The 23797-nt window shown below is 37.4% G+C and overlaps 1 protein-coding gene across 2 annotated transcripts in view; it reads right to left on the bottom strand.

The window, feature by feature from the left end:
• The window catches only part of ANO9 (anoctamin 9), a 56563-nt gene that overhangs the window by 7276 nt on the left and 25490 nt on the right, over positions 1-23797 (bottom strand). For both annotated transcript variants that reach the window (XM_083348977.1, XM_083348978.1), the window contains exons 9-23: positions 22563-22659; positions 17368-17428; positions 16559-16641; positions 14161-14265; positions 11870-12034; positions 11755-11791; positions 11308-11419; positions 10065-10122; positions 9450-9547; positions 7462-7616; positions 6838-6990; positions 5311-5458; positions 2408-2515; positions 1909-2002; positions 305-417 (exon numbers count right to left, since the gene is read on the bottom strand). In XM_083348977.1, the coding sequence (XP_083205103.1) occupies positions 305-417; positions 1909-2002; positions 2408-2515; positions 5311-5458; positions 6838-6990; positions 7462-7616; positions 9450-9547; positions 10065-10122; positions 11308-11419; positions 11755-11791; positions 11870-12034; positions 14161-14265; positions 16559-16641; positions 17368-17428; positions 22563-22659 (1587 nt within the window). The remainder of the gene's footprint in view (positions 1-304; positions 418-1908; positions 2003-2407; positions 2516-5310; positions 5459-6837; positions 6991-7461; positions 7617-9449; positions 9548-10064; positions 10123-11307; positions 11420-11754; positions 11792-11869; positions 12035-14160; positions 14266-16558; positions 16642-17367; positions 17429-22562; positions 22660-23797) is intronic.

The following is a 23797-nucleotide window of genomic DNA, read 5'->3' as shown; positions in this document are numbered from 1 at the left end:
TCAGCTTAATTGCCCCCAACAATCTGGGTCCTCATTTTACCTACCTCGGAAGAATGGAAGGCTGAGTCAACCTTGAGCCTGGTGGGATGCGAACCTGCACTAATTGCAGGCAGCTGGTGTTACTTAAGGAGGCATCAGCCCACTGCTCCACCAAGGCTCTTAATATAAACATAATTAATATGTTTCAATGGCAAAGCAAAGAAGATGGATACATTTGGAAAAGATGAATGTTCCTAATTGTCAACTGGCAATCTTCATATTCAATGCTGTATCTCTGAGAGTTTTGTAGTTGATAAACACTTACCTGAGCTTTAGCTTTAGTTTCTTGCGTTTTTCTTTCAGATGGTCATTTTTAACACTTCTGGGATCATCAGGCACAAACCATGCCGCAATTAGTTTAACACAAAGAGCCACATGCTGGAAAAGGATCTGAGAATTATTATACTATTCCTTAAGGCAGAATCTGCTTTATCTTCTAGAGTAGACAATATTTAATCGCAATAAAGCAAACTGCTCTTCTAAACTACCTGGAACATGGATTAATTTCATTACTACTGTATATGAGTTCAGAATGATAATAGCATTATAAATCAACCATCATATGGAAATCATCATAGATCATCCAGATGCAATGGTCAGGAACCCTCTTTGGGCCAACTCTGATTTAACTGTTAGTTTATAGTTTATCAAATAAGTCATAGTGGTTTAATTTATACATGAAGCCTAAACCCAAACTTTAGAAATCATACATCAAGCCAAACTAAACCACACATTACGGATTAGCACAAAATGTAAATCCTACTACAATAAGGTGGTGCCAGTGGTCAGATTCAAATATGTGAACAACCGGTTCTCTCTGTGGATGCTGCTTCCAGAAGTCCATTCTGGGCCTGGGCAACAAAAAGCTAGCTACTGGTTCTGCCGAACTGGTGCGAACTGGTGAATCCTACCACTGGGTGGTGCCTTCTGAATTTTGGATTCAAGGTATGAGATAAAATATTTTCTATTGATAACTCATTCTAATGATGCTCATATCCTAGAACAAAACATAATTTCATCTCTAATCTAAATAGATCTGGCCTCTCAAATATTTGGCAGATAACAAGGGATTCCTATCTGCAAACAGATTTGGAGCTTTTTTGGGGGGGCATTGCAAATGTTCTGGCATCAGCAGCTTCTTTAAAACAGGATATTTGCACTGGTCAATTTCTCTGTTCAAGTGGTTAAATTCCATCCTGATTTATCTGCTGCAGTATAAAGTCCTGAGTTCCTGCTATGAAACTGTTAAAAGGCAAGTGTTTGTAGATAGATTTCAACTAATAATCAGTTTATGATGAAGCAACTGAATTGATCTGGATTTCAATCACACTTCGCTGAAGGAGACAAACGCTTTCAGTGTGATACGCCCTACTGAAGTAATCAAGCATCTAGTAAAACCATAGACCATTAAGGCAGGCTATATTGGCTCTGGATGTTCACGCTGGAAGCCATATGTCGACAACTGTTAAGAAGATCACAGTTCAAGTCCACTGCTTGGATGCAGGTGTTGATGCCCTTTCCCCACCCCACTCTTGTTTTGCTCTCTATCATGCTCCATTCTTACTCTTACACACAACCCATTCTACTTCCCTTTCATACACACAAAGAAAGACAGCACAATACCTGTGAAGGAAGAGATGCTTTTTCAGATAAAGAAATGTGGTGGAGTTTGAAGAGAGGCCGGGGGGGGGGCAGATGGGAAAGCCTTACAGACATAGGTTGCCTTTTGGTCGAAGGTTTTGTACATTAGTCTTCAATAGTGTTCTTCAGTGGTTGTCCATGCTCATAAATAGTTCCCCTGAAACTAACTCTATAGACTTTGCTGTCTGCACCTGACTAAGTCCATACTTTTGTAACTCAAACACTTACTTCAAATACAAATAGAAAGGCAACACGTGCAGCAAAAATGTGCCAAAACTCAATAGAATGATTGTAGTCATCACTGTTTCGGTAATCTGGGTACCTGGATAAAATGAATAGAAACAGGTAAACTTCACCATTTATTTATTTTTCCCACTTGACATACTTTTTCCTCTGCTTTAGAATTGCTGTTTTTCCTTCAGTAGGCAAAGGCTCTTAGAATGCCAATGTAAAGTTTGTTCTAATATTGTTTATTTTAATGTAATTTATTGTTTAACTTCTAAAGAGCTCTGAGCATAGTCGGGTAAAACAGAAGTAGCATATAATAAACCCTAGTACGTGTATATATGTAAAATCAGTTTTGGTAAAAATCAGTCCTGTCACTGCAGTGCTGAATATAAATTATAGAAAAGGAGGCAGTCTACACCCAAAAACATTGTCTGGCCTGCTGTGTACTTTTCTATTTTGAATATGAGGCACAGGATCATTGATAGGGATTAGCCAATACCTGCAGTGGGTTATCTCATTCCCCATTGGACCCGTCAGATTCACAGTATTCTCAAAGTGCTGGACATTGAAAACTGAAAGGCTGTGGTTGACATAACCTGTCAAACAGCTGTGAAAGCACAACAAAGCAACAATCAGTGTGCAATATGTCAGTTCTGCAGGTTGTAACACACTTAATATGGGACCATAAGAGATTTTTATTTAATCATTTCTATCCCCTTTTGGTTCATTCTAATATCCAAGGTAACTTAACAACAATCAAAAATTCAAATGCCCACAAAATAAGTTTAATGCAATTAAAATCAAACCCTATCATTTAAATAACAAATGCTTACATACAGCTATTAGAAGGGAAGGAGCAATAAAGCTTGGTGTTATTGGTGTACTGATAGCATCTCACTTCCAAAGTCTAATGGCCTCCTTCAGTTTAATGTTGATATTACATAAAACAGAGGACAACATAGAACTCTGGAGGAGACCATAAGTCAGTGACATAGCTGTTCAACAACTCTTGCAGTACCAGCTTCTGGGCATGTCTTAAGAGGAAGGACTTGATCCATTGCAAAACAATAGCCCCATGACCCAACTCTGCCAGAAGGCCCAGAAGCATACCGTGGTTGACTATCAAAAGTTGCTGAGAGCTCCAGGAGAAGTAGATGATCTACCTAAGTTATATACCAAGCTGACCAAAGCAGTCTCAGTACCATATTCCAGATGAAACCCTGACTGAAATTAATCCAGAAAATCAGTCCACTTTCTCAATAATATTTCAGATTCCAGAATGGAATATTTGATACTGGGCTATAATTGCAAAGGACTTCTGGGTCAAGAAATGACTTTGTCAATAAAGGTCTTTCTTCAAAAGTGTGCAGGAACAAATCCAGGGTTCAAGGAGATAGATAGATAGATAGATAGATAGATAGATAGATAGATAGATAGATAGATAGATAGATAGATAGATAGGTAGGTAGGTAGGTAGGTAGGTAGGTAGGTAGGTAGGTAGGCAGGCAGGCAGGCAGGCAGACAGACAGACAGACTGATAGATAGACAGGCAGGCAGACAGACAGACAGACAGACAGACAGACAGACAGACAGATTCGACAACCAGGAAAGGAAAAGCTTGACCAAATAAGTGGTGGTTCACATCTCTCCTCATACATATCCTCGGGTCCAAGCTGGAAATAATCCATATGAACCTGATAAGTAGCAGCCAAGACAACCTACTACTACCTGTCCTAATATTGGAGTCCAAATTGAGGCAACTCTGACTGCTAAGAATGATAAAAAATGCCCCCATTGAACCTCTCTTATAGCTCTATCTCACTCTGCATCATTAAAGAGGAGATTCTGTGCATTATCAGCTTCGCCACTCTGTTCTGTGCAGAATACAGGCCAAAAAGTAAGTCCTCTTTGCTGGACCCACTGCCATGGAATAAGATTTGAAATGATCTTGAAAGACGGCTCCATTTCCATGTCCAGTCCTATTCATCACACTATATATTTACACATCTTAATTCTTTTGAAGTTCCTATTAGCAACATTGATAAATATGCCATGTTTCAAATTTCCAATTGCAAATTCAAGTTACTTGCCTAATACAATAATCTGCCCTAATATTGTAATTTCATTATTACATGAAACATGGAAGAAAATATTTCATCGGTATGCATCTGGATTAAGTTAGAAAGCACTTAAAAGCCACTGGGTTCTTCGGTGGTCAAACATGGGAGATATTTTTCCTCTGTGCCATACTTTTGAGGACATGCATGTAATATGATTAAATGAAGGCCTTCAATAATGGGACAATACTGGTTTTATTTTTTGTGAGGAAGAGTCAAATATATTCTGTCATACATATTTCACAAAATGTGGCCAGTCTAGAAAACTTCCTTTTCTGAGGTTTTCAAGCACAGAAAAGAAACAGAAACAATTCTAATTGTTTTCTTCGTTTTAATCTATCTACTTGATAGAAGTCTAACACCAAGAGGCCACATGCACATGACACTCAGCTATTTGACTACATTCTAGATTGCTTAGTAGTGGGAACCCAGTCGATGTGGTTCAACATATCATGTGAATTAAGCCATTGAATTGAGTTGTTTACAATTATTTACCATAGATAAACATGTCATGTCACCAAGATGTAAAAAAGATGTTGAGACTCTGGAAAGAGTACAGAGAAGAGCAACAAAGATGATCAGGGGACTGGAGGCTAAAACATATAAGGAACAGTTGCTGGAATTGGGTATGTCTAGTTTAACAAAGAGAAGGACGAGGGGTGACATGATAGTAGTGTTCCAATATCTCAGGGGCTGCCATAAAGAAGAGGGAGTCAAGCTATTCTCCAAAGTGCCCAAAGGCAGAACAAGAAGCAATGGATGGAAACTAATCAAGGAGAGAAGCAATCGAGAACTAAGGAGAAACTTCCTGACAGTTAGAACAATTAACCAGTGGAAAAGTCTGCCTCCAGAAGGGGTGAATGCTTCAACACTGGAAGTTTTTAAGAAGAGACTGGACAGCCATTTGTCCGAAATGGTATAGGGTTTCCTGCCTGAGCAGGGGGTTGGGCTAGATGACCTCCAAGGTCCTATTATTATTATTATTATTATTATTATTATTATTATTATTATTATTATTATTATTATTATTATTATTATTATCATTATCAGGAAGAGAAGCAACAGGGTCCACTACAAATACTAGGTCACTAATCCTTACAAATATATAATGTTTATGAAACTCAGTTATATTCATATGATGATAACAATAAAGATTATCCATATCTTTTATCCTACTAGCCATAAGCTTAGAGGAAAACTATGAAAAATATATCTATTTAAATAAAGAACAAATAAAGTATACATTATATTCAACAGCCATATTAGAATTTCAGATAATACTAACTCAATGCCAGTATTATTCTTCTGCTTGCATGGACTGACTGTATATCGGTACACCAGCATGGGAATGAAATCTGAGGTGATGGCAATAACTAAGCCATTGCCAATGACAGAAAGTATACCAATTGTTTCTAGGATATAGTACCAGATACCTGTAAAGGGAATGAAAAACAAAAGAGTCTTAGTCAATATGTGGAACAAAGAGAATTTGCCCTGACTGCCCCTCATAGGAAAGAATAGTCCTTTTCCTGCAAACCGCTTTGAATAGAGCATTATTAGTGGAAAATATAGAATATAAATGAACTATAGGCTGCAATTAATTAATTGGAGTATCAAGGATTTTCTCACTCTGAGAGAAAAAGCAATATGGAACAATGTGGTGACCTCTGTATTATTTAGAGCAGTTTCTCAACCTTGGCAACTTTAACATGCTAGCTGGAGAATTCTGGGAATTGAAGTTGAAAAGGTTGAGAAACACTGATTTAGAGAGAAAACTGGAAATATTTTATTCCTCATTTTCATTCTTCAAATAGCATCTACCTGGACCTTTTTGCTGTGGCCAAACTAGGGTAGATAATAATCGATTTTTTTAATTTTTTTTAAAAAAATTGGATTTTTTAAAATTTAAATGAGATTTGTTTTTATTTTTATCAAATTTATTTTAATAAAATGCTTCTGGAGTAAAAATCTATAAAAGATACTTTTCTATTTAAGATACATTAATAATTTAGTTTGTTAAGCATGAAATGCAGCTTAGTTATGGAGCATGAGGCTGTATATTCTGCAATATTTACATTTTTGGTAAACTAAGTGTTTTAATTAAATAAAAGAGTTTGAGTAGTTCTCCAACTATGTGTGATTAACCTATTAACCTAAAATCTCACTGTTTTACTAACCTGACAGCTTATTATTCTAAATATGAAGCTTTCATTTTGTTTGCAAATAACAATATTAAAGATTTTAACTACCAGCAAGAATGAGTCCTTACATTTAAAGAGCACCTGTCATTTCAGATCTACCATGGCAGCACCTGTTAGCGGGCATCCACTCACCTGATGCCCGCCACGTCCCTTACCTTGTTGTGTCACTGCCACATCACCAGCCATCCCATTAAAGTGAATGGGACTGTCGGTGAGTCAACAGCAGGTCAGAGGAGGAGCTGCTGCAGGACAGAGATGACAGTTGCTCTTTAAAAATTATGTTTTAAATCGAATTGATTTAAATCAAGCCTTTTTACTAGTGATTTAAATCATGATTTAAATTGACTTGGTTTAAATCAAATCCACCCTGGGCCAAACCCAGCTAGATCTTAACTTGGAAGGCTGTACTTTAATGGTTTTAGTTGTTGAGTTGATGTATTGCTCTGGACCTGAAAGGCCATCAAAGCATTTGACTCAATCCCCAAATTCTATCTCCTTGTTTAAAAGCAGCTGTATCAAAAGAATGCCTTATCACAGTAAAATTGCTGTTTTGATGCATCAAGCAGACCTAGCAAATGGGCTGAAAAAAATCTCTTTGATCTGCAACTTACCAATGGTGTTAGCTTTCTTGGGCACCATTCGCTTCTGAAGTTTCACCATTTTGATAGCATCCAACCGAATCTCAAAAAGGTTATTGACAAAGGCCAGAAATGGTGCAAGGGGGAAAGCAGCCACGAAAATAGTGGTGAAGCTGTACTGGATCACTAAGGATATATAAAGAAGAGGCTGAAAAGAGGCAGGAAATGAAAGAATATAAGCTTTCGAATACTAAATTTGTTGGGCACAAAAGGATTTGTACTGTATATTCTAGTCCAAGAGCTTGTCTATACCTTTTCTGAGAAAAATATCTGACATTAAAAATCATTATGGGAGCTCTAGTTCAGAATGCTTGAGCTTTATGAGCAACAATCCAATACTTTAACTGTACAAGTTGTATTCAAGATGTTAATATTATCATTGCGATCAAGAATATTTCTTTCAAAGCAATAGTGATAAGAAAAACTGAAAGCAATCAGTGCAACAATACAGCTATAGTATTTCATTCTCATGTTTCTCAAAACTACCATGTGGCTTTGACTGACAAAACAGCCAGCATTCTAACCTTAGTTTGGCCCCCATGGCCAGTTGCTGACTCTTACAATGTTCTGTGAGCTTTTTCACTGAACTTCACTTACTCATTTCCATGTATTCATCAAACAAGGTGAAGACATTGACTTCATTGAGCTGATAGTTCCACAGCCATTCCTCCTTGCACAAGTCCTGGGATGTCTGCTCCACATCAATTCTTTGGGGCTTTCTGCACAGCAGACGGCACTTGTAGGTCAGGCAGCTGAAGGGGCAAACATGTAACATTAAGGAAAGTAAGATTCAAAAGAAGACATCTGTCTACTGTTAAGTTGCTCATGAATATCCACTCTTAAAGATGCCAACAATAGACATAATCAACCCATCCTGCAACTTGGTGACTTCCCCAAATGTAGAACTCACAACTCCCATTTTCCCAGATTCTCAGCTAACCAGTTGCCTTTCTTTTTTATAATTTTTGGTAAATGTATATTTTTTCATAAAGGCTAGCATATCTGTACTTGGAACACTTCACAGATCTCTCTCCAAATAGTCATTTGAATGTTTCTGCAGAGAAAACAGTTATTCATAGGCTTGATTCACACTGGAGGTAACACTTCCCTTAGTGTTTCTTTAAATTTACATAGCCACCCATCTCACCGGACTCTGAATGGCTCACACATTAAATAGCAAAACCAAATGCATATAGATAAAATTTAAAACAATTAACTGTGTAAGCATTAAAAAGTAACAATAGAAGAGAATGCTTATAGCTTAGGAGTGGGGTCCTTGGTGCGCTCTGAACTTGGTTCTTCAGTGTGATGTAACTTAGTTGGGTAATGAAATGTCTGCAAGAAAGCAAACAAGCTCAGAGAGCAGCAAGGACTTCATTTAAAAAAAAAAGTGCAGGAAAAGGCCAGCCAACAGCTCACAGACAATAAAACTATCTTGCAGGCTCCCTGTGCCCGCAAGGTCCTGATGATTGAGCCAATCTAACCTCAGGAAGGATGATGTTCCAGGGGATGGGTGCCACGGCATAAAAGGTTCTCCTCCTGGGTCCATCAGATGAAACTCTTTTGTAGATGGGACCCATAACATGCTCACCTGTGTAATGTAGGAACTCTTTGAAAACAATTAGCTATGTTCCATTTAAGAAGTGAGGCAATTTCTAAAAACTTGCTTCTCTATATATGATGAGGTGGGCAATTGCCAGATCCCAAACCACTTGTGGATTTCAAAGTCCCAGAGAAATTTCAGTTGTTAGCTAAATTTGACAACATATTTCCAATCAAACTTCACTGGAAGAATAAAGAAATCAAATGGGTTAAGTTTCAGAGAGGCTTAATGTACCTTTACACTGCAAAGCAAACAAAAACTGTGCCTACTCTCCATAGTAATTGTAATCACACAAAAAGCTGCCACTCTGAACATCATTATTATGTCTCTGTGCTGCCCTCTGGCTGCTGACGGTTTTTTGTTGTTCTTGTTTTGTTTTGGTGCAGAAGCTGCCCGATACTAGTTCAAGAAATATTTGTGATATGATTCCTGCAGTTTACCAGATCAAGATGCTCTTAAATAGGATTCCCACAATGGGACAAACTGCTGCAACCATATGTATAATCCCTTAAGCACAAGCATGTGAATGAAGCCCTTGCCTTCACTTCCTACTTCAAAGTGTTTATAGAGTTACCATATGTGTGCACAGGAGAAGACTCACAATAGCAAAAAAAAAAAAAGGACAGAATGTTGTTATTCCACAATCGCCAACTCCAAGAGAGCCTCCTTCATGTCATGGTTCTCCAATTGTTTGATATAAAAATGCAGGCTGCCTATCTCACAGGCAAAGACCCAGGTTGAAGAAAAAAAATTCCATCGCAGGATGTTCTATCCTAGATTTAAATTATTTAAGCGTATGGGCTGCACCACATCTTCCAAAAGAAGAGAGGCTCCACCCACATTCCTAGATATTGGTTTTAAAGAACAAGACTACTCCTTTGTCCTGAAGCCAAAGAAGTACAATTCACCATTTCTTTTCCCAGAATTGAAACACACACACACCAGTTTCACTTGAGCTGTAACTGTGCAATGATCTACTTACGGATGCAAGTACTCCACGAGGTTGCTGAGAGTTTGCTTTAATGCCATAATTACAAACATCTGAATGAAAAGGTCTGTAATGCAACCACTAGGATGACACTAAAAAAAGGGGAAAATGTTGTAAGTAAAGGGTGCTTCCAATGTCATTTTTTTTTGCTACTATCACTCTGCAAAAGGTATATGGGGAAAGAGCTAGAAAATTATGCACGTCTGTACATTTTTTACATGTTTGCCCAGCTTTCCCTCTCAAGAGCTCTCAAATAGCATACAAGATCCTTATTTTCTCCATTTTATCCTCTCCCAAATCATCTGACCAAATATTACATTGAGAATGATCGACCCAATTAGTTCTAAGTGTATGAACTTGTCTTATGCATCTTGCATCCATACCTACCCATTACTATCATTAACACATGTATTAGGATGGTTCCTTCTGATAACTTTTATAGAAAGTTCAGAGTGCAAGTCAAAAGTTATAGTGAGATTTAAGTAACAGAATAATCTTCATCTGGAGCCAAGATTTAAACCATTCCAGTATGCTAAGATATGAATGAGAAATTAATTTAATGGGAGATCAAGAGAGGAGTAGAAAAGGGGACTTAGTAAAGTAGCTTACTTCTTCCAGTCTCCATTTGCCAGCCACACGTACATAAGATCCTGGACGGCCATTAATCCTAATAAGGAAGTGAGATTAAAATATGAATTGTTCCAAAACCTAATAATAGCTTTGATAATCATTATACACAGAATGATACATTTAAAAATGTATCATGCTATGTGGGGTGTTATAGGTCATAACCAGGGCAGCTATGGACAGCTCATTAAAATAATCCATTTGGGAGGTGACCAGAGCACAAGTGACAGAGTAGAGCCTGCTGATTTAGGAATGGTACACAACTAGTGTATAGCCCAAAGTTCCACAAAAGTTCTCCTAGCCACAACTACCACCTGCTCCTTGAGCAGGAGCTCTGAATCCAAAAGGATCTTCAGAATATGCACCAGTTCTGTTTGGGACAATGACACCACATCCTGCACTGAAGATGGTAGGTTCCCAGATCCTGAAGGCCCCCAAACCCAAACCCAGTCAGTCTTGCCAGGGTTTAGCTGAAGCCTATGGGTTCCCATCCAGACCCCACAGCTTCCAAACACCAAACATTGCTTAATTCTGGGGTAGAAATGTACAGCTGGGTATCTTCAGCATATTGATGGTATCCCACCTCATGGAGGCAGATGATTCAACCAATGGCTTCATGTATATATTGAACAGGAGTGGGCAGAGTACCAAACCCTATGGAATCCCACACACTAGGGGCTGAGGGTGGAATCTCTAGTTCCAAACCACACTGACTAGAACCGGCCACAGAGAAAAGAAGAAAAGCAGCACAATATATTGCCATTTATCCCCAAGTCAGTGGTAGCCAGTCCAAAAACAGACTACATTCAGTGGTAATAAAAGCTGCTGAGTGGATGCACTACCCTCATCTCGCTCCCACCAGGGATCACCCAAAAGGATGACCAATATTGTTTCAGTCCCATGCCCAGGTCTGAAACACAACTGAAAGGAATCAAGATAATCTACTTCATCCAAGATACACTGAAGCTAACGCACAATCACCTTCTCAACAATCTTTTCTAATAGAAGGAAGGTTGGATTCGTTTCTAACAGGAAAGAGATCTCCAACCTATATGTTTGACCCCACAATAAACTTTAAGAAAAGGTCATCATTACTCCCATTTTACAAATCATTTTACAGAAAAAGGTGGCAAAGTTTTTAATAAAACTTAGATCTTGAGATTCAGCTCTAATACCTACAGTTGCCCAATATCTAACTCTCCCAAGTTTACTACTTACTGTTTACCTCCCTAGGAAGAAAGCAACGTAGATGAGAGAAGAGAAATGGGTGAAGAACTGGAAGGTGAATACTTTAATTGTATAGCTTTTCTCTCGCTCGCTGAATGATCTTGGCCTCTCTGGGAAAAAAAGGCACAAAACTGCAGTCAGCTATAGTCCTTGGAACATCTGATCTGGTCTCATGCATGAGACCAGTTTCAAGAAAATATTTTTCAAGCAGCATGGAACATCTCTGTAGTGAGTCTTCATTCATCCCCTATACTTGGAAATCTTCAACTTGATATTTTCTAGTTATATTGAGATACAGTTTGCTTCATCTTTCATGACTGGCTATCTTGAGCCACAGATTTTACAGCTTGACAGCACAGATGAAAACAGATTGCTCTACAGTCATTCAGTACATATATATTTCAGATAGAAGGATGAATGGACACAGCATTGGAATGCTTCTTACCTAGTTCACAGAGAATGTGTGCAATATACTTGTTCACCTGCAATAGAAATATAAATTATACAAGTGCAGAGTGCCTGCAGAACAGACAGCTGCAAAATAAGTAGCAGGTGTGTACCTTGCTCATAATGATGATGCTCAAGTAGTGCATCACTGCACCCGTCAGGACTGCCACAGTAGTGGCTTTCTCTTGAAGGAATTTTGAATTGGACTGAGTAAAGACTACTGTCACCACAACCCGATAGATGACTAAGGCATGAGCAATTCCAATCAGCACACATATCTAAAAAAATATATAAGAAAGTACTAATAGCACCAGAAAGGAAAAAGGAAAACATCAGAAGAACAGCCAAAGGCCAGGTGGTCCATCAGTTTCAGGTAAGCATGATGAAACTACATCAGTTCCATCTAAACACATGGTTTGTGACCTATATTGATTAACTAATAAAGTTATTTAGTCTTTAAAGTGCTATAAACTCTAATGTTTAGCTGCTGACTAATTCATACTACCTCTCTGAAAAATTTACTCATTTGTTCTGGTTTTATAGGAAGATGGAACAGTAGGTAGCTTACGAATCTTTTTCTCTCAGCCACTTGGTGGAGCAGTGGGCTAATGCCTCCTTAAGTAACACCGGCTGCCTGCAATTAGTGCAGGTTCGAGTCCCACCAGGCTCAAGGTTGACTCAGCCTTCCATCCTTCCGAGGTAGGTAAAATGAGGACCCAGATTGTTGGGGGCAATAAGCTGACTTTGTAATAATGCCGCTTGGGGGGGGGGTGAAAGCCCTAATAAGCAGGCATATACATAGAATGAAGGCTACTACTAAGCTTGTAAGCCGCCCTGAGTCTTCGGAGAAGGGCGGGATATAAATGGAATTTTTTTAAAAAAAACTTCTTATCAGTGAAAAGTTCTTCTATGCTTAGATTTTGGAAAGAATCTTCTAAAAATAAAGTTTCCAAATTTCTCTTTTCAGAAAAGTTGTCCTGCTGCATTGTGGAACAGTGCAAATAAACAGCTGATCTGTGACAAATTCCAGCTCCATATGGTAGGGAAGGTCTGGTTTTACTTTCATAAAAGCTTCCAATACTTGAAACTTCTTGGAGAATACCACAATGGCCAGAATGATTTTTTCCCCATATTTTCCTAGCTCCTAAATGGGATCTTAATGTGTATCTGAAGTTTGGAAGAGCAGCACAAAATCCCTTTAGGGATCCTTAAGTGATGCACGAGATGATTGTGTCGCCTGTCTGGAATTTTGGGTTTCTGTATTACCATTTAATAAAGGTGCTATTAGCATTTTAGCATGGCATCCATACTTCCTTTGAAAGTTTAGCAAACCGTGTTTTCTTTTAAAGAAAGCCATTTCTTCTTTTGGTAGCGAGAACTAGCCTTTCCAACAACTAAACAATAGAGAGCATATTCTGGAAATCCTTGAATACCTGCAAGTATATTAAGATACAGACTTAATTGGGAAAGTGGGTGATGTAACCCATATATTTGCCACTTGTGGAATATTATCTAGAATCAATGCTTTCTGGATTCAATTTTCACATTTATTTTATTTTATTTATTTTTTTATTTTAATCCCATTTATATCCCGCCCTTCTCCGAAGACTCAAGGCGGCTTACAATCTAAGCACAAATCAAATGTGCTTAGCAATAGCCTTCATTCTATGTATATGACTGCTTATTATTAGGGCTTTCGCCCCCCCCCCCCAAGCGGCATTATTACAAAGTCAGCTTATTGCCCCCAACAATCTGGGTCCTCATTTTACCTACCTCGGAAGGATGGAAGGCTGAGTCAACCTTGAGCCTGGTGGGACTCGAACCTGCAATAATTGCAGGCAGCTGGTGTTACTTAAGGAGGCATTAGCCCACTGCTCCACCAATTTTCACATGAAATCAATGTCCCTTATTGTTTGATCACTTGCTTTCTATCACATATATTGAATGAATGTATTATTTGTTTCCACAGTTTATTAAAAATCTTGGCACATCTCACCCTTAATAAATGCTTTATGCTTGCCTGAATTACTTAAGTGATTCATATTTGCCCCATTGGAAAAGTAAAATAGTTTTCTCTGTCAGATTCACTCCACACAAACTCGGTGCTTAAATTTCTAGGCAACAATTGCATCTTATTCACATATCCCATTGGTGTCCAGCTAGCATATTCGTTCCCAATAAGAGGTGAAGACCAGGAAATAAGATGTAATAAATGTTTTGCCTATTATTTAAGCAAATATAATATTGCTCACTTTTATTATTTAGAAATCTTTAAATGCCTTTTCATTTATAGAAATCGCTTCTAATTACACCCAAAAGTATAGTATTTTTTCTTATATATGTACCATTAATAAGCACCCAAAATAAGAATGAAAAGTACATTAGAAAATCAGTATTCACATACCATAATAAGAGCTAAAACAAGGACAATTATACTGCGGATATATGAATGCTGATACTCGTCAGAGGTACTTTCAGGGTTATTAATGAGCTCCAAAGTTAATTCCTCCTACAGAAAGAAGTAGTCACATTTAGCAACCCCTTGTTAAGGTTTTCATTTGTATTAAAGGTGGAAAGAAAACATTATTATTTGTTCTGTTCAGAAAAAGAGACTATAAAGAAGAAAGTTTTATTAAAATTACATCTTCTGACTCAGCTTTTTCACACCTATCAATTTTGTGATCCCAGCAGTAATAGTAATCACCCTTTTCTTAAAAGCCTGAAAGCTTTAAAATTCTCAGGTTATTAAAAGTGAGAAGAGAATCTTTTCCTTTATTCCAATTTTATTTCATGATGGCCTGTTATAGCCAATGAGACTTGGCTTTAAGATAATGCTTGAAACCAGTGTTTGAATTAGGGCAATACTGTGCTTCAGGGACAATTTCTGGATTTAAAAAAAAATCTATATAATAAACAGCAACATACTAAGAGTTTGTCACATACTTTTGCCCATTCCCCAATTCTGTAGTCAAAAAAATCCATGGAGTTCAGGATGAGAGCCATGATAGTGCAGTAGTTAGAATGCAGTATTGCCGGCTAACTCTGCTCACTGCCTAGAGTTTGATCCTGACAGAGTCAAAGTTGATTCCATCCTTTCGAGGTCAGTAAAATGAGGACCCAAATTGTTGGAGGCAATATGCTGACTCTGTAAACCACTTAGAGAGTGCTGTAAAGCAGTATGAAGTGGTATAAGTCTAAATGCTACTGCTATTCAGCTGCACTAATAAGCGCCACCAGCAGAATAGTATGATTATATAGGAATGGCCTATGCAGCCTAAATTCTGACCTCTGTGTGAAAGCATATTAGCTATCTCTGTAAATTATCCTCAGAATCTAACAGAGGCAATCAAATAATTCAGCAATTGTAAAACTCTTATAATCTCTATTTCATATGAGATGGAGACTATCTATGTTAAATTTCCTCAGGTATATGCTACCTTCATCCCAACCACAAGATTAGAAATCTCTTTTCTAAGAGATAAATTGGATCATCTGCTCATTTCTGTGATAAGCAAAGTTTTGTTCTTTAGGATTAACTCTGTGCAAAATACAGACATGAGAGAACTGGGTTAAAATATGCAAAATACTTGCAAACAAAATGGGACAGAAAGCAGTTGAGCTGCAAAAGAATTCCCAGGCTGATGGAACAAAAACAGACAAATGCTTCCTATTTCTACACCTTTTCATGGAAATGCCAGAGACGGATCTTTCTACAGTATATGAAAATAAGTGCTCTGCTTCTACTACTATTCTAATAGCCTCATAAATCAAGGATTGAACATGTGAAGCTATTTTATAAAGTGTTACACAATTGTCCCAAATAATCAAAGATTCTCTTTCAGAGATCAAAGATTTATTCTAAATGATAGGATACAGCTAAAAGCAAGTATGAGAAGTATATGTGACCATCTATCTCTTTCACCTTGATTACCAACATTCAAAATGGACTGATTGAGAGTTTAACTTATTCTGACCAACTCTGCAGGCAGTTTTATTTAAGAATCATGATGCCTATGTAAAAATCCTAACTGTCACAGAAAAATCACAAAATAAGCTTTAAAGAATCTTCTTAAGAAGCTGGAGATATATACAATAAACAATAATGCCTAGTCAACAATTTATTAAATAAAAGGCACAGGCCTTCCTAAATTGAGCTGACAGACAACCCAACAACTACCACAGTTACTCCTTGTTTCAATTCTGGAATGGCAATCTGAGGAGAAGAGAAAATTTCTAGGAATCTCAACTGGGACTACTGTTCAGCAGAAATAGAGCTCTTTTACTGATCTCTGCCTCATCAGAAGAGTGCTGAAGCTTCTACCAACATTTTCAAGTGATATTAGTATTAATATCAGTTGGCAGTCAGCAATATAGTATCTGCAACACTGCTATTTGATGCCCAATGCAACCTGTCTACCAGTTAGGAAAAAATGATAAAATTTTACTTATTAGGCAGATATAATAAGATCTTTGTATTTTGCATGAAATCTCTTTGAGCATTTGGAACGTGTAAACATGGATCATTTTCATTTAATTTCAATTATTTGTGTTTAAAACATTGTACCAAATTGGATAATGGGGCTCAATTGGGAATTGGGGCTCTTTACCTAAAAAAAAATGCTGACCCTTTGTCTAAGATGCAAGTAGAAATGTTAACTCTTTATTTTTATTTTGTAATATGTTAGGTTACACATCAGCACCTGTCTACTAGCTGCACTTGCATTAAAGCTATTACAGAAGAGGTTTTCCTTGCCTCCAGAGATATTAGGAGTTCTTAGGTACTAGAAAAGAACTGGCCTTACCTCTTCTTCATCCCAATGACACATATTCCAACGATTGACAATTTTAGCTCTGTGTCGCTTCCATACCTCCAAAAATACAGTGGCTGTACATTAAGGACAAATAAGATAAAGAAAGAGGGAGGGAAAGAGGGAGGGAGGGGAGAGAGAGAGAGAGTGCAGAAACATTATTTTCAATTTTTTGCATGAATCCTCCAGTATTCTGAACAAAACAGGGCAATTCATTTTATAAAATTTATAGAAGGCATTTAAAAGTTACTGCAACTCTGTTTATAAAAGCTATGCCAATATCTGTGCCTAATGCACAGAGTTGATTGCTAACAAGGTAACCTAGTATGCTTCTCCAGGTTCCATGGAGTGCACTTAAAACAAAACAGCAGCTATTACTTTCAAAAAGTATATATGTAGGATATATAAAGATAATGTTTCCTTTGAGCCAAACCTTTGGTCATATGGCGATATGGAAGTGGCTTGCTATTTATTTCCTCTGTCTTTAAAAGAAAAAAATCTTAATCTATGTGACAGCCTTGGTATTTCCCAGTGGTCTCCTATGCAACTACTACCCAGGTTCATTGAGATCAGCCAAAGTAAGCAGAGGATATATATCTCTAAGGGAATGTTAAAAATACAATGGAACATATACAATGATTTCTTTCTCATAAGATATTCCATATTCTGTTAGTGGAATTAGAGATTAAAAATATTTTGACAATGAAGAGGAAAAAGGATTGTCCTGTGGACAAAAGAGAGTTTATATTTAAAAACAGCATTCCTCATTAAACTCCAAACAGATCAATCTTCTGCAAGCTTACCCCAGATAGTCATGAACATTGCAAACAGAACTGTCAATTCATTATCAACCACATGGGTGATCTAAATGGTTAAAAAAAAGAGGAGAGGTAAATCACTAGAGTTCTTTGAAAAACAGTGTGTGGCTTTTTTCACAATGTTGCTTTTTTTCTTTCTGCTTTCTTTGATCACATATGCCCCCCCTTCCCCGGTGAACATTGATGGATGGGCCATTCAGCTGTGATATAGATCATAAAGACATCATACATTCTTTTCTTATATTTAAGTGAAATGTAGGTAACTGTGAGTGGCGTTCATTATTTCAGATTCTAGTTTCCGTAGCAGTGAAAAATTGTTCCTATTCATCTTCCCCATGGCACCTTTTTACATACATGAATACAAATATAAATGTCACCTCTTAGTCTTCATTTTTTCAGACTAAGCACCCCATGTTCCTTCAGCTTCTCCCTTTAGGGCGTCTTCTCAAATCCCTTCTAGCAGCTGCTTCATAGTGCTGCCCCATGTTCAGCTTGTGATCAATGTCCACACCTAAGTCTCTCTCCAAGGTAGCATTTCAAAGTCACAAATTCTCTATCTTATATTTGTGCCCCACATTTTTCCTCCCTAAATACAAAACCTTACAATTTTCCCCTTTAAAGAATATCTCTCAGACCAATTTTCCAAACATTAGACTGAAATCTTGCATGTAGTCAAGTTTTTGCATGCAAAATTTCTTTGATGGTGATCAATTGGGTACAAGCTACATTTTTTTTGAGACACAGTATGTCAATATTAAGTCAGTTGGTCAGTTTGGATAAGTACCATTTAAACATATTTATTGGCTTCGCTTAAAGAATTCCCTCTCCCAAAGTAGCTCAGGGCTCACAATAAGTTAAAAATCTAAAATCACTCATGCTATTAGAAACCATCTAAAACATGAAAACATCAGAAAATGTAATAATGGTTATAAAAGAGTATTTGAAGAAAATACTACAATTATAAAAACAAAAAGAAATCAAGGTGTCATCACAACCAAAACATGACAAACTGCATTGACTTGTTGATCTTTAAGCAATAATGTAGTGTGAAACAATATTGGGGGGGGGATAGGTTGTTAGGTAAATCAACTGCAAAAATTCCTGCAATTATTAGATTGTAGCACTCTTCGGAATGTAAAGGGCGTACGATGCCATCTCTGCGTGGAATGAGATCACACATATACACACATGATTCAGAGGTCAAATCTTTTGTCCCTTTGTGTCCTTGTCACATAACTATCAAGATGTCAATATCCCACATGCCTTATCAAGCACTAAGTGGAGAAAGTTCTCCAGAACTAGAATACTTTGAGAATGGGTCTAACTGTTGGCCTTCCTTAAGGACAATGATTGCCTATGTTATACTATCAAGAGCTTGTGATCAATGTCCACACCTAAGTCTCTCTCCAAGGTAGCATTTCAAAGTCACAAATTCTCTATCTTATATTTGTGCCCCACATTTTTCCTTCCTAAATACAAAACCTTACAATTTTCCCCTTTAAAAAATATCTCTCAGACCAATTTTCCAAACATTAGACTGAAATCTCATTCTCCTATTCTGAGTGTTAGCTTGAACTTCCAATTGCCTGTCATTCCCAATTATGATAAGCAGCCAATCAATCTTTATTAATTGAAATGTTGAGTAATATTGGTCCCAACACAACTGGCTACTTCTCCCAAATTCAGTGTGAAGTCCCTAATGATTACTCTATGAACAGAATAACAGAAGGGAGCTTGGAGGTCCTCTAGTCCAAGCCCCTGTCCAGGTAGGAAACCCTGTACCATTTCAGACAAATGGTTGTTGAGTCTCTTCTTAAAACCCTCCAGTGTTGGACCATTCACAACTTCTAGAGGCAGGTTGTTCCACTGATTACTTGTTCTGACTGTCAGGAAATTTCTCCTTAGTTCTGGGTTGCTTCTCTCCTTGGTTAGTTTCTATCCATTGCATCTTGTCCTGCCTTCAGGTGCTGAGTGTGCCGAGGTGCTGAATATGAGTGTGTTAGCTAGCCAGTTGTGGATCTCCCCTGCTGTCATGCCATCTAAACTATTCTTTAACAGCTTGGCAGCGAGACTATCAAGTGGAAACTTATCAAAACGTTTGCTGAAACTGAGGTTGACTATATCTCTAGCAGTCGGGTTGTCCAATAAAGGAAAGTCTCTTATGGTCTCTTTTTTCCCCCAAGTTTTATTGGTTTTTAAATATTTACATATACATGTATTTGTGAAGCAATATGGAGGCTAGGTAGTGAAAAGTAACAAATAACAAGTTGTTTATAAATAGTTCAGGTTGCATCAATAAAGATTCCCTCTCTGATTCCCTTAGTTTTCACATAGTCAAAGTGATCAAGTTAGTACATTTCTAGATATGACCTAATCAGTTAACAAAGTTTTCAATATAATTAGACTAATACATATCAAAATCCTGTTTTTAAATTTTACCTAATTGCAATAAAATACTCTAAAGTGGTCTATAATATACAGAAGAAAGCTTACTTTTTGGGTAACCTAAAATTCCCTATTTCAATAAAGAATAATTCTCTTGTCTACAAAACTTACATTGTTCATTACAAATCATTCTTATGATTTAGCAGTAAAGTCTAGTTTTCATCTTAACAAATCACTAATTGTTAGAAAAGATTTTTTGTCTTAACCATTCAACACTTATTAAAATACTATCTTATATTATAAGATTCTAAATTCTGTAATATAATTCAAAGTTTTATTCTAAAAGCTTAAGTTTGTTTTCCTTTAAAAATCTAAAACCTAAATATGAAATCAGTTTATTTTTTTAAGATTCCCCTTAGTCCATCAAAAAAGATTTTTTAAGTTCTGTCCTTACAAATCCCAAAAAAGAGACAAGCCTAAATCTTTAAATCTAACTCTCGCCTTCCTTTTGTGCCAATGAGGCTTCCATCTTAGTGTCTTTAAATTCTCAAATGTGTCTCCCTTTCTTCCTCCAACTCTTATTTGAATCCACAGAGACCATCCAAATGACAGTTTTGCCAAGCTGGTGTCCCCTTTGTAATCATTGAAATATTGCTTTAATAGCTCAGTTTTTGATGTTTGATGTAATTCTTGTTCCATTTCCATCTGGGTTAGGTAGAAAGTAGTAGCTAATGTTGTTATCATTTGATTAGCTGAATCCTCAACATACTGTATTTGAAGGCCTTTGATATCTTTGCTCTTAATGTTGCTTTCTTCGGGTGTTGTTTTTTGAACTGTAAGTTTTGTACTTAAAGTTGGAGTTTGGACTTCAAAGTTCTCTGTAGGCTGCGTTTGTTGCTCTTTGAAGTCTCCTATTTTAGTGTTAATTTCCAGTTCTTCTATTTGTTTTTGGGTTGTCAGTTCATCATTTAAGGTCAAAGTTTGGTCTGGTGGCTTTGAGTTGTCAGGTTTATCATGCAATTTGGCTTTGATTTGTTCAGTTATAGCCAAGATTGTGTCCAATATCAATTTGTAGTTAAGTGGTGGGATGTAGTCATCCATTTTGTTAGTGTTTACAGCTAAGTATTCCATGGAGGCTAATTTAATAAGAGTCAGTAATTTTCCACCTCCAATGCTCCTAGAAGTTGTTTTCAGTGCCAGGTGTTCCCACACTTGTCTTTGAAGATAATATCAAGGACAGCTCTGTTATTCAGTCAGCTGTCAGAATAAGCAAAAGGTTTACTTGCAATTCCAAGTTTAGCCACAGGACATCATCAGTAGCATATAGAATAAGTTGTAAAATGCTTTTTTTCCCAAATTAATATAAAGCTTTTATATAATTAGTCCATTCTTTTTTCCTTAGTTCACATCTTAAACAGAAAATAGGGTAGTAGATTCCCCACAAAAATATGAGATTTTTAATAGGTAGGAATGAGATTGCTTAGTTTCTTTGCTTAATCAGATGGCGTTTTTTCCCCTTCGCTTTAAGGCTTAAAATGTTATTCCCCCAAGTATACAAAAGCTGTTTTTTCAAAAAAAGGGGGGGAGAAAATTTTCAGAAAAGTCCCACAGGCAGGCAGTTAGGGGAATAAGAAAGGAGAGGTCTCACCTGAGTCCTCCAGATTGCTTAGTTGTGCTAGATGGTGCTTTTGGCTTTTGGCAGGGAACGGCTTAATCGGTCATGTTCATGGGCGGTCTCTTCTTCTTCAGGCCAAAAGGAGCTGCTCCAGATTCGAGTGGAGGGCTGCCACCCTTCCACAATCACAGGAGGGCCTCCTTGCAGTGGTTGCCCCTCCAGGGCAACTTTCAACCCTTTTCAGGGTCCTCCAATGAAGAAAGAATGGACGGCAGGGAGGGAGCTTTCCCTGAATGTCCAAAAGCGCCATGTGCGCAAACCAGAAGCCCTTATGGTCTCTTTTGAACAACGTTATGCTGACTTTTAGCAATCATGGCATTATCTTCAAGACATTTTCGAAGAAGCATTTGAGGTCAAGCTAAAGACTATGAATTAAATCCATCAAAATACTCCTGGAACTATATAGTGTTGAGCAACAAAGATGATTGGGGGACTGGAGACAAAAGCATATAGGGAACAGTTGCTGGAATTGGGTATGTCTAGTTTAATGAAGAGAAGGGTGAAGGGTGACATGATAGCAGTGTTCCAATATCTCAGGGGCTGCCACAAAGAAGAGGGAGTCAAGCTATTCTCCAAAGCACCTGAAAGCAGGACAAGAAGCAACAGATGGAAACTAATTAAGGAGGAGAAGCAACCTAGAACTAAGGCGAAACTTCCTGACAGTTAGAACAACTAACCAGTGGAACAACCTACCTCCAGAAGTGGTGAATGCTCCAACACTGGAAGTTTTTAAGAAGAGACTGGCCAGCCATTTGTCTGAAATGGTATAGGGTTTCCTGCCTGAACAGGGGGTTGGACTAGATGACCTCCAAGGTACCTTCCAACTTCTTCTTCTTCTTCTTCTTCTTCTTCTTCTTCTTCTTCTTCTTATTATTATTATTATTATTATTATTATTATTATTATTATTATTATTATTATTAAATATCTGTTTGTTTATTCATTCTTTTATATATTTTTCAAATGTATTTAGTGCCCATCTGACAAATGACTCTTGATTTGACAAGGGAAACTGAACTCTCAGTTCAGCCAAATTCTGTGGATATTCTGTTTCCTTGGCAGGAAGAATGCTAGAATCCTAAGAGCACCATAAGGGATAAGTGAGATGTTTTATGTTCTTACCTTGGCATATGTGCAAATGTCTGATAAAATCCAAAATGGGCACTTCTGGTCACAGAGTGGACACATGATGGTAGTGTTGGCCTCACAGATTTCTTTACTAAATTAGAGAGACAACATTTACTGGTTTATTATTCCTACAATTCACTCTATTCAATAAGAAGGCACAGGTAGAACAGTGTCTAAACAGGTCAACATTGGTTGTCCTTGACTACAATGCTTATCTATTCCATGCATGCAAAATTTCTTTGATGGTGATCAATTGGGTACAAGTTACATTTTTTTGAGACACAGTACGTCAATATTAAGTCAGTTGGTCAGTTTGGATAAGTACCATTTAAACATATTTATTGGCTTCGCTTAAAGAATTCCCTCTCCCAAAGTAGCTCAGGGCTCACAATAAGTTAAAAATCTAAAATCACTCATGCTATTAGAAACCATCTAAAACATGAAAACATCAGAAAGTGTAATAATGGTTATAAAAGAGTATTTGAAGAAAATACTACAATTATAAAAACAAAAAGAAATCAAAGTGTCATCACAACCAAAACATGACAAACTGCATTGACTTGTTGATCTTTAAGCAATAATGTAGTGTGAAACAATATTGGGGGGGGGAATAGGTTGTTAGGTAAATCAACTGCAAAAGTTCCTGCAATTATTAGATTGTAGCACTCTTGGGAATGTAAAGGGCGTATGATGCCATCTCTACGGATGCGTGGAATGAGATCACACATATACACACGTGATTCAGAGGTCAAATGTTTTGTCCCTTTGTGTCCTTGTCACATAACTATCAAGATGTCAATATCCCACATGCCTTATCAAGCACTAAGTGGAGAAAGTTCTCCAGAACTAGAATACTTGGAGAATGGGTCTAACTGTTGGCCTTCCTTAAGGACAATGATTGCCTATGTTATACTATCAAGATCCATAATTTCACATCAGATAAGATCTGCCCAACCATGAAGTGCCACTTACAAAGGAAAAGACTCTCTCAAGCCAACTTAATTCCTGGTCACTTCATAAACAGGTCCACGTAGGTTTGTTTGTTTGTTTTTGCAATAATAAGAAATGAGTTCACCATCTTCTTCTGGGATATTTTTTCAGCTTCCCAGGTCAGCCTACAGTCCTAGGATTTCCTGGGTGTTTCCTACCCAAGTATGATCCGGGTCTGACCTTGCTTCACTTTTTGAGGCTATGTATTTTTATTTCGAAAGGGAAGCAGTGGCTCAGTG

The sequence above is a fragment of the Vipera ursinii genome (genome assembly GCF_947247035.1).
Source record: "Vipera ursinii genome assembly, chromosome: 1".
NCBI lineage: Eukaryota > Metazoa > Chordata > Lepidosauria > Squamata > Viperidae > Vipera > Vipera ursinii.
Note: the sequence above shows the minus strand (reverse complement) of the source record. Positions and strands in the feature narration are given on the sequence as shown.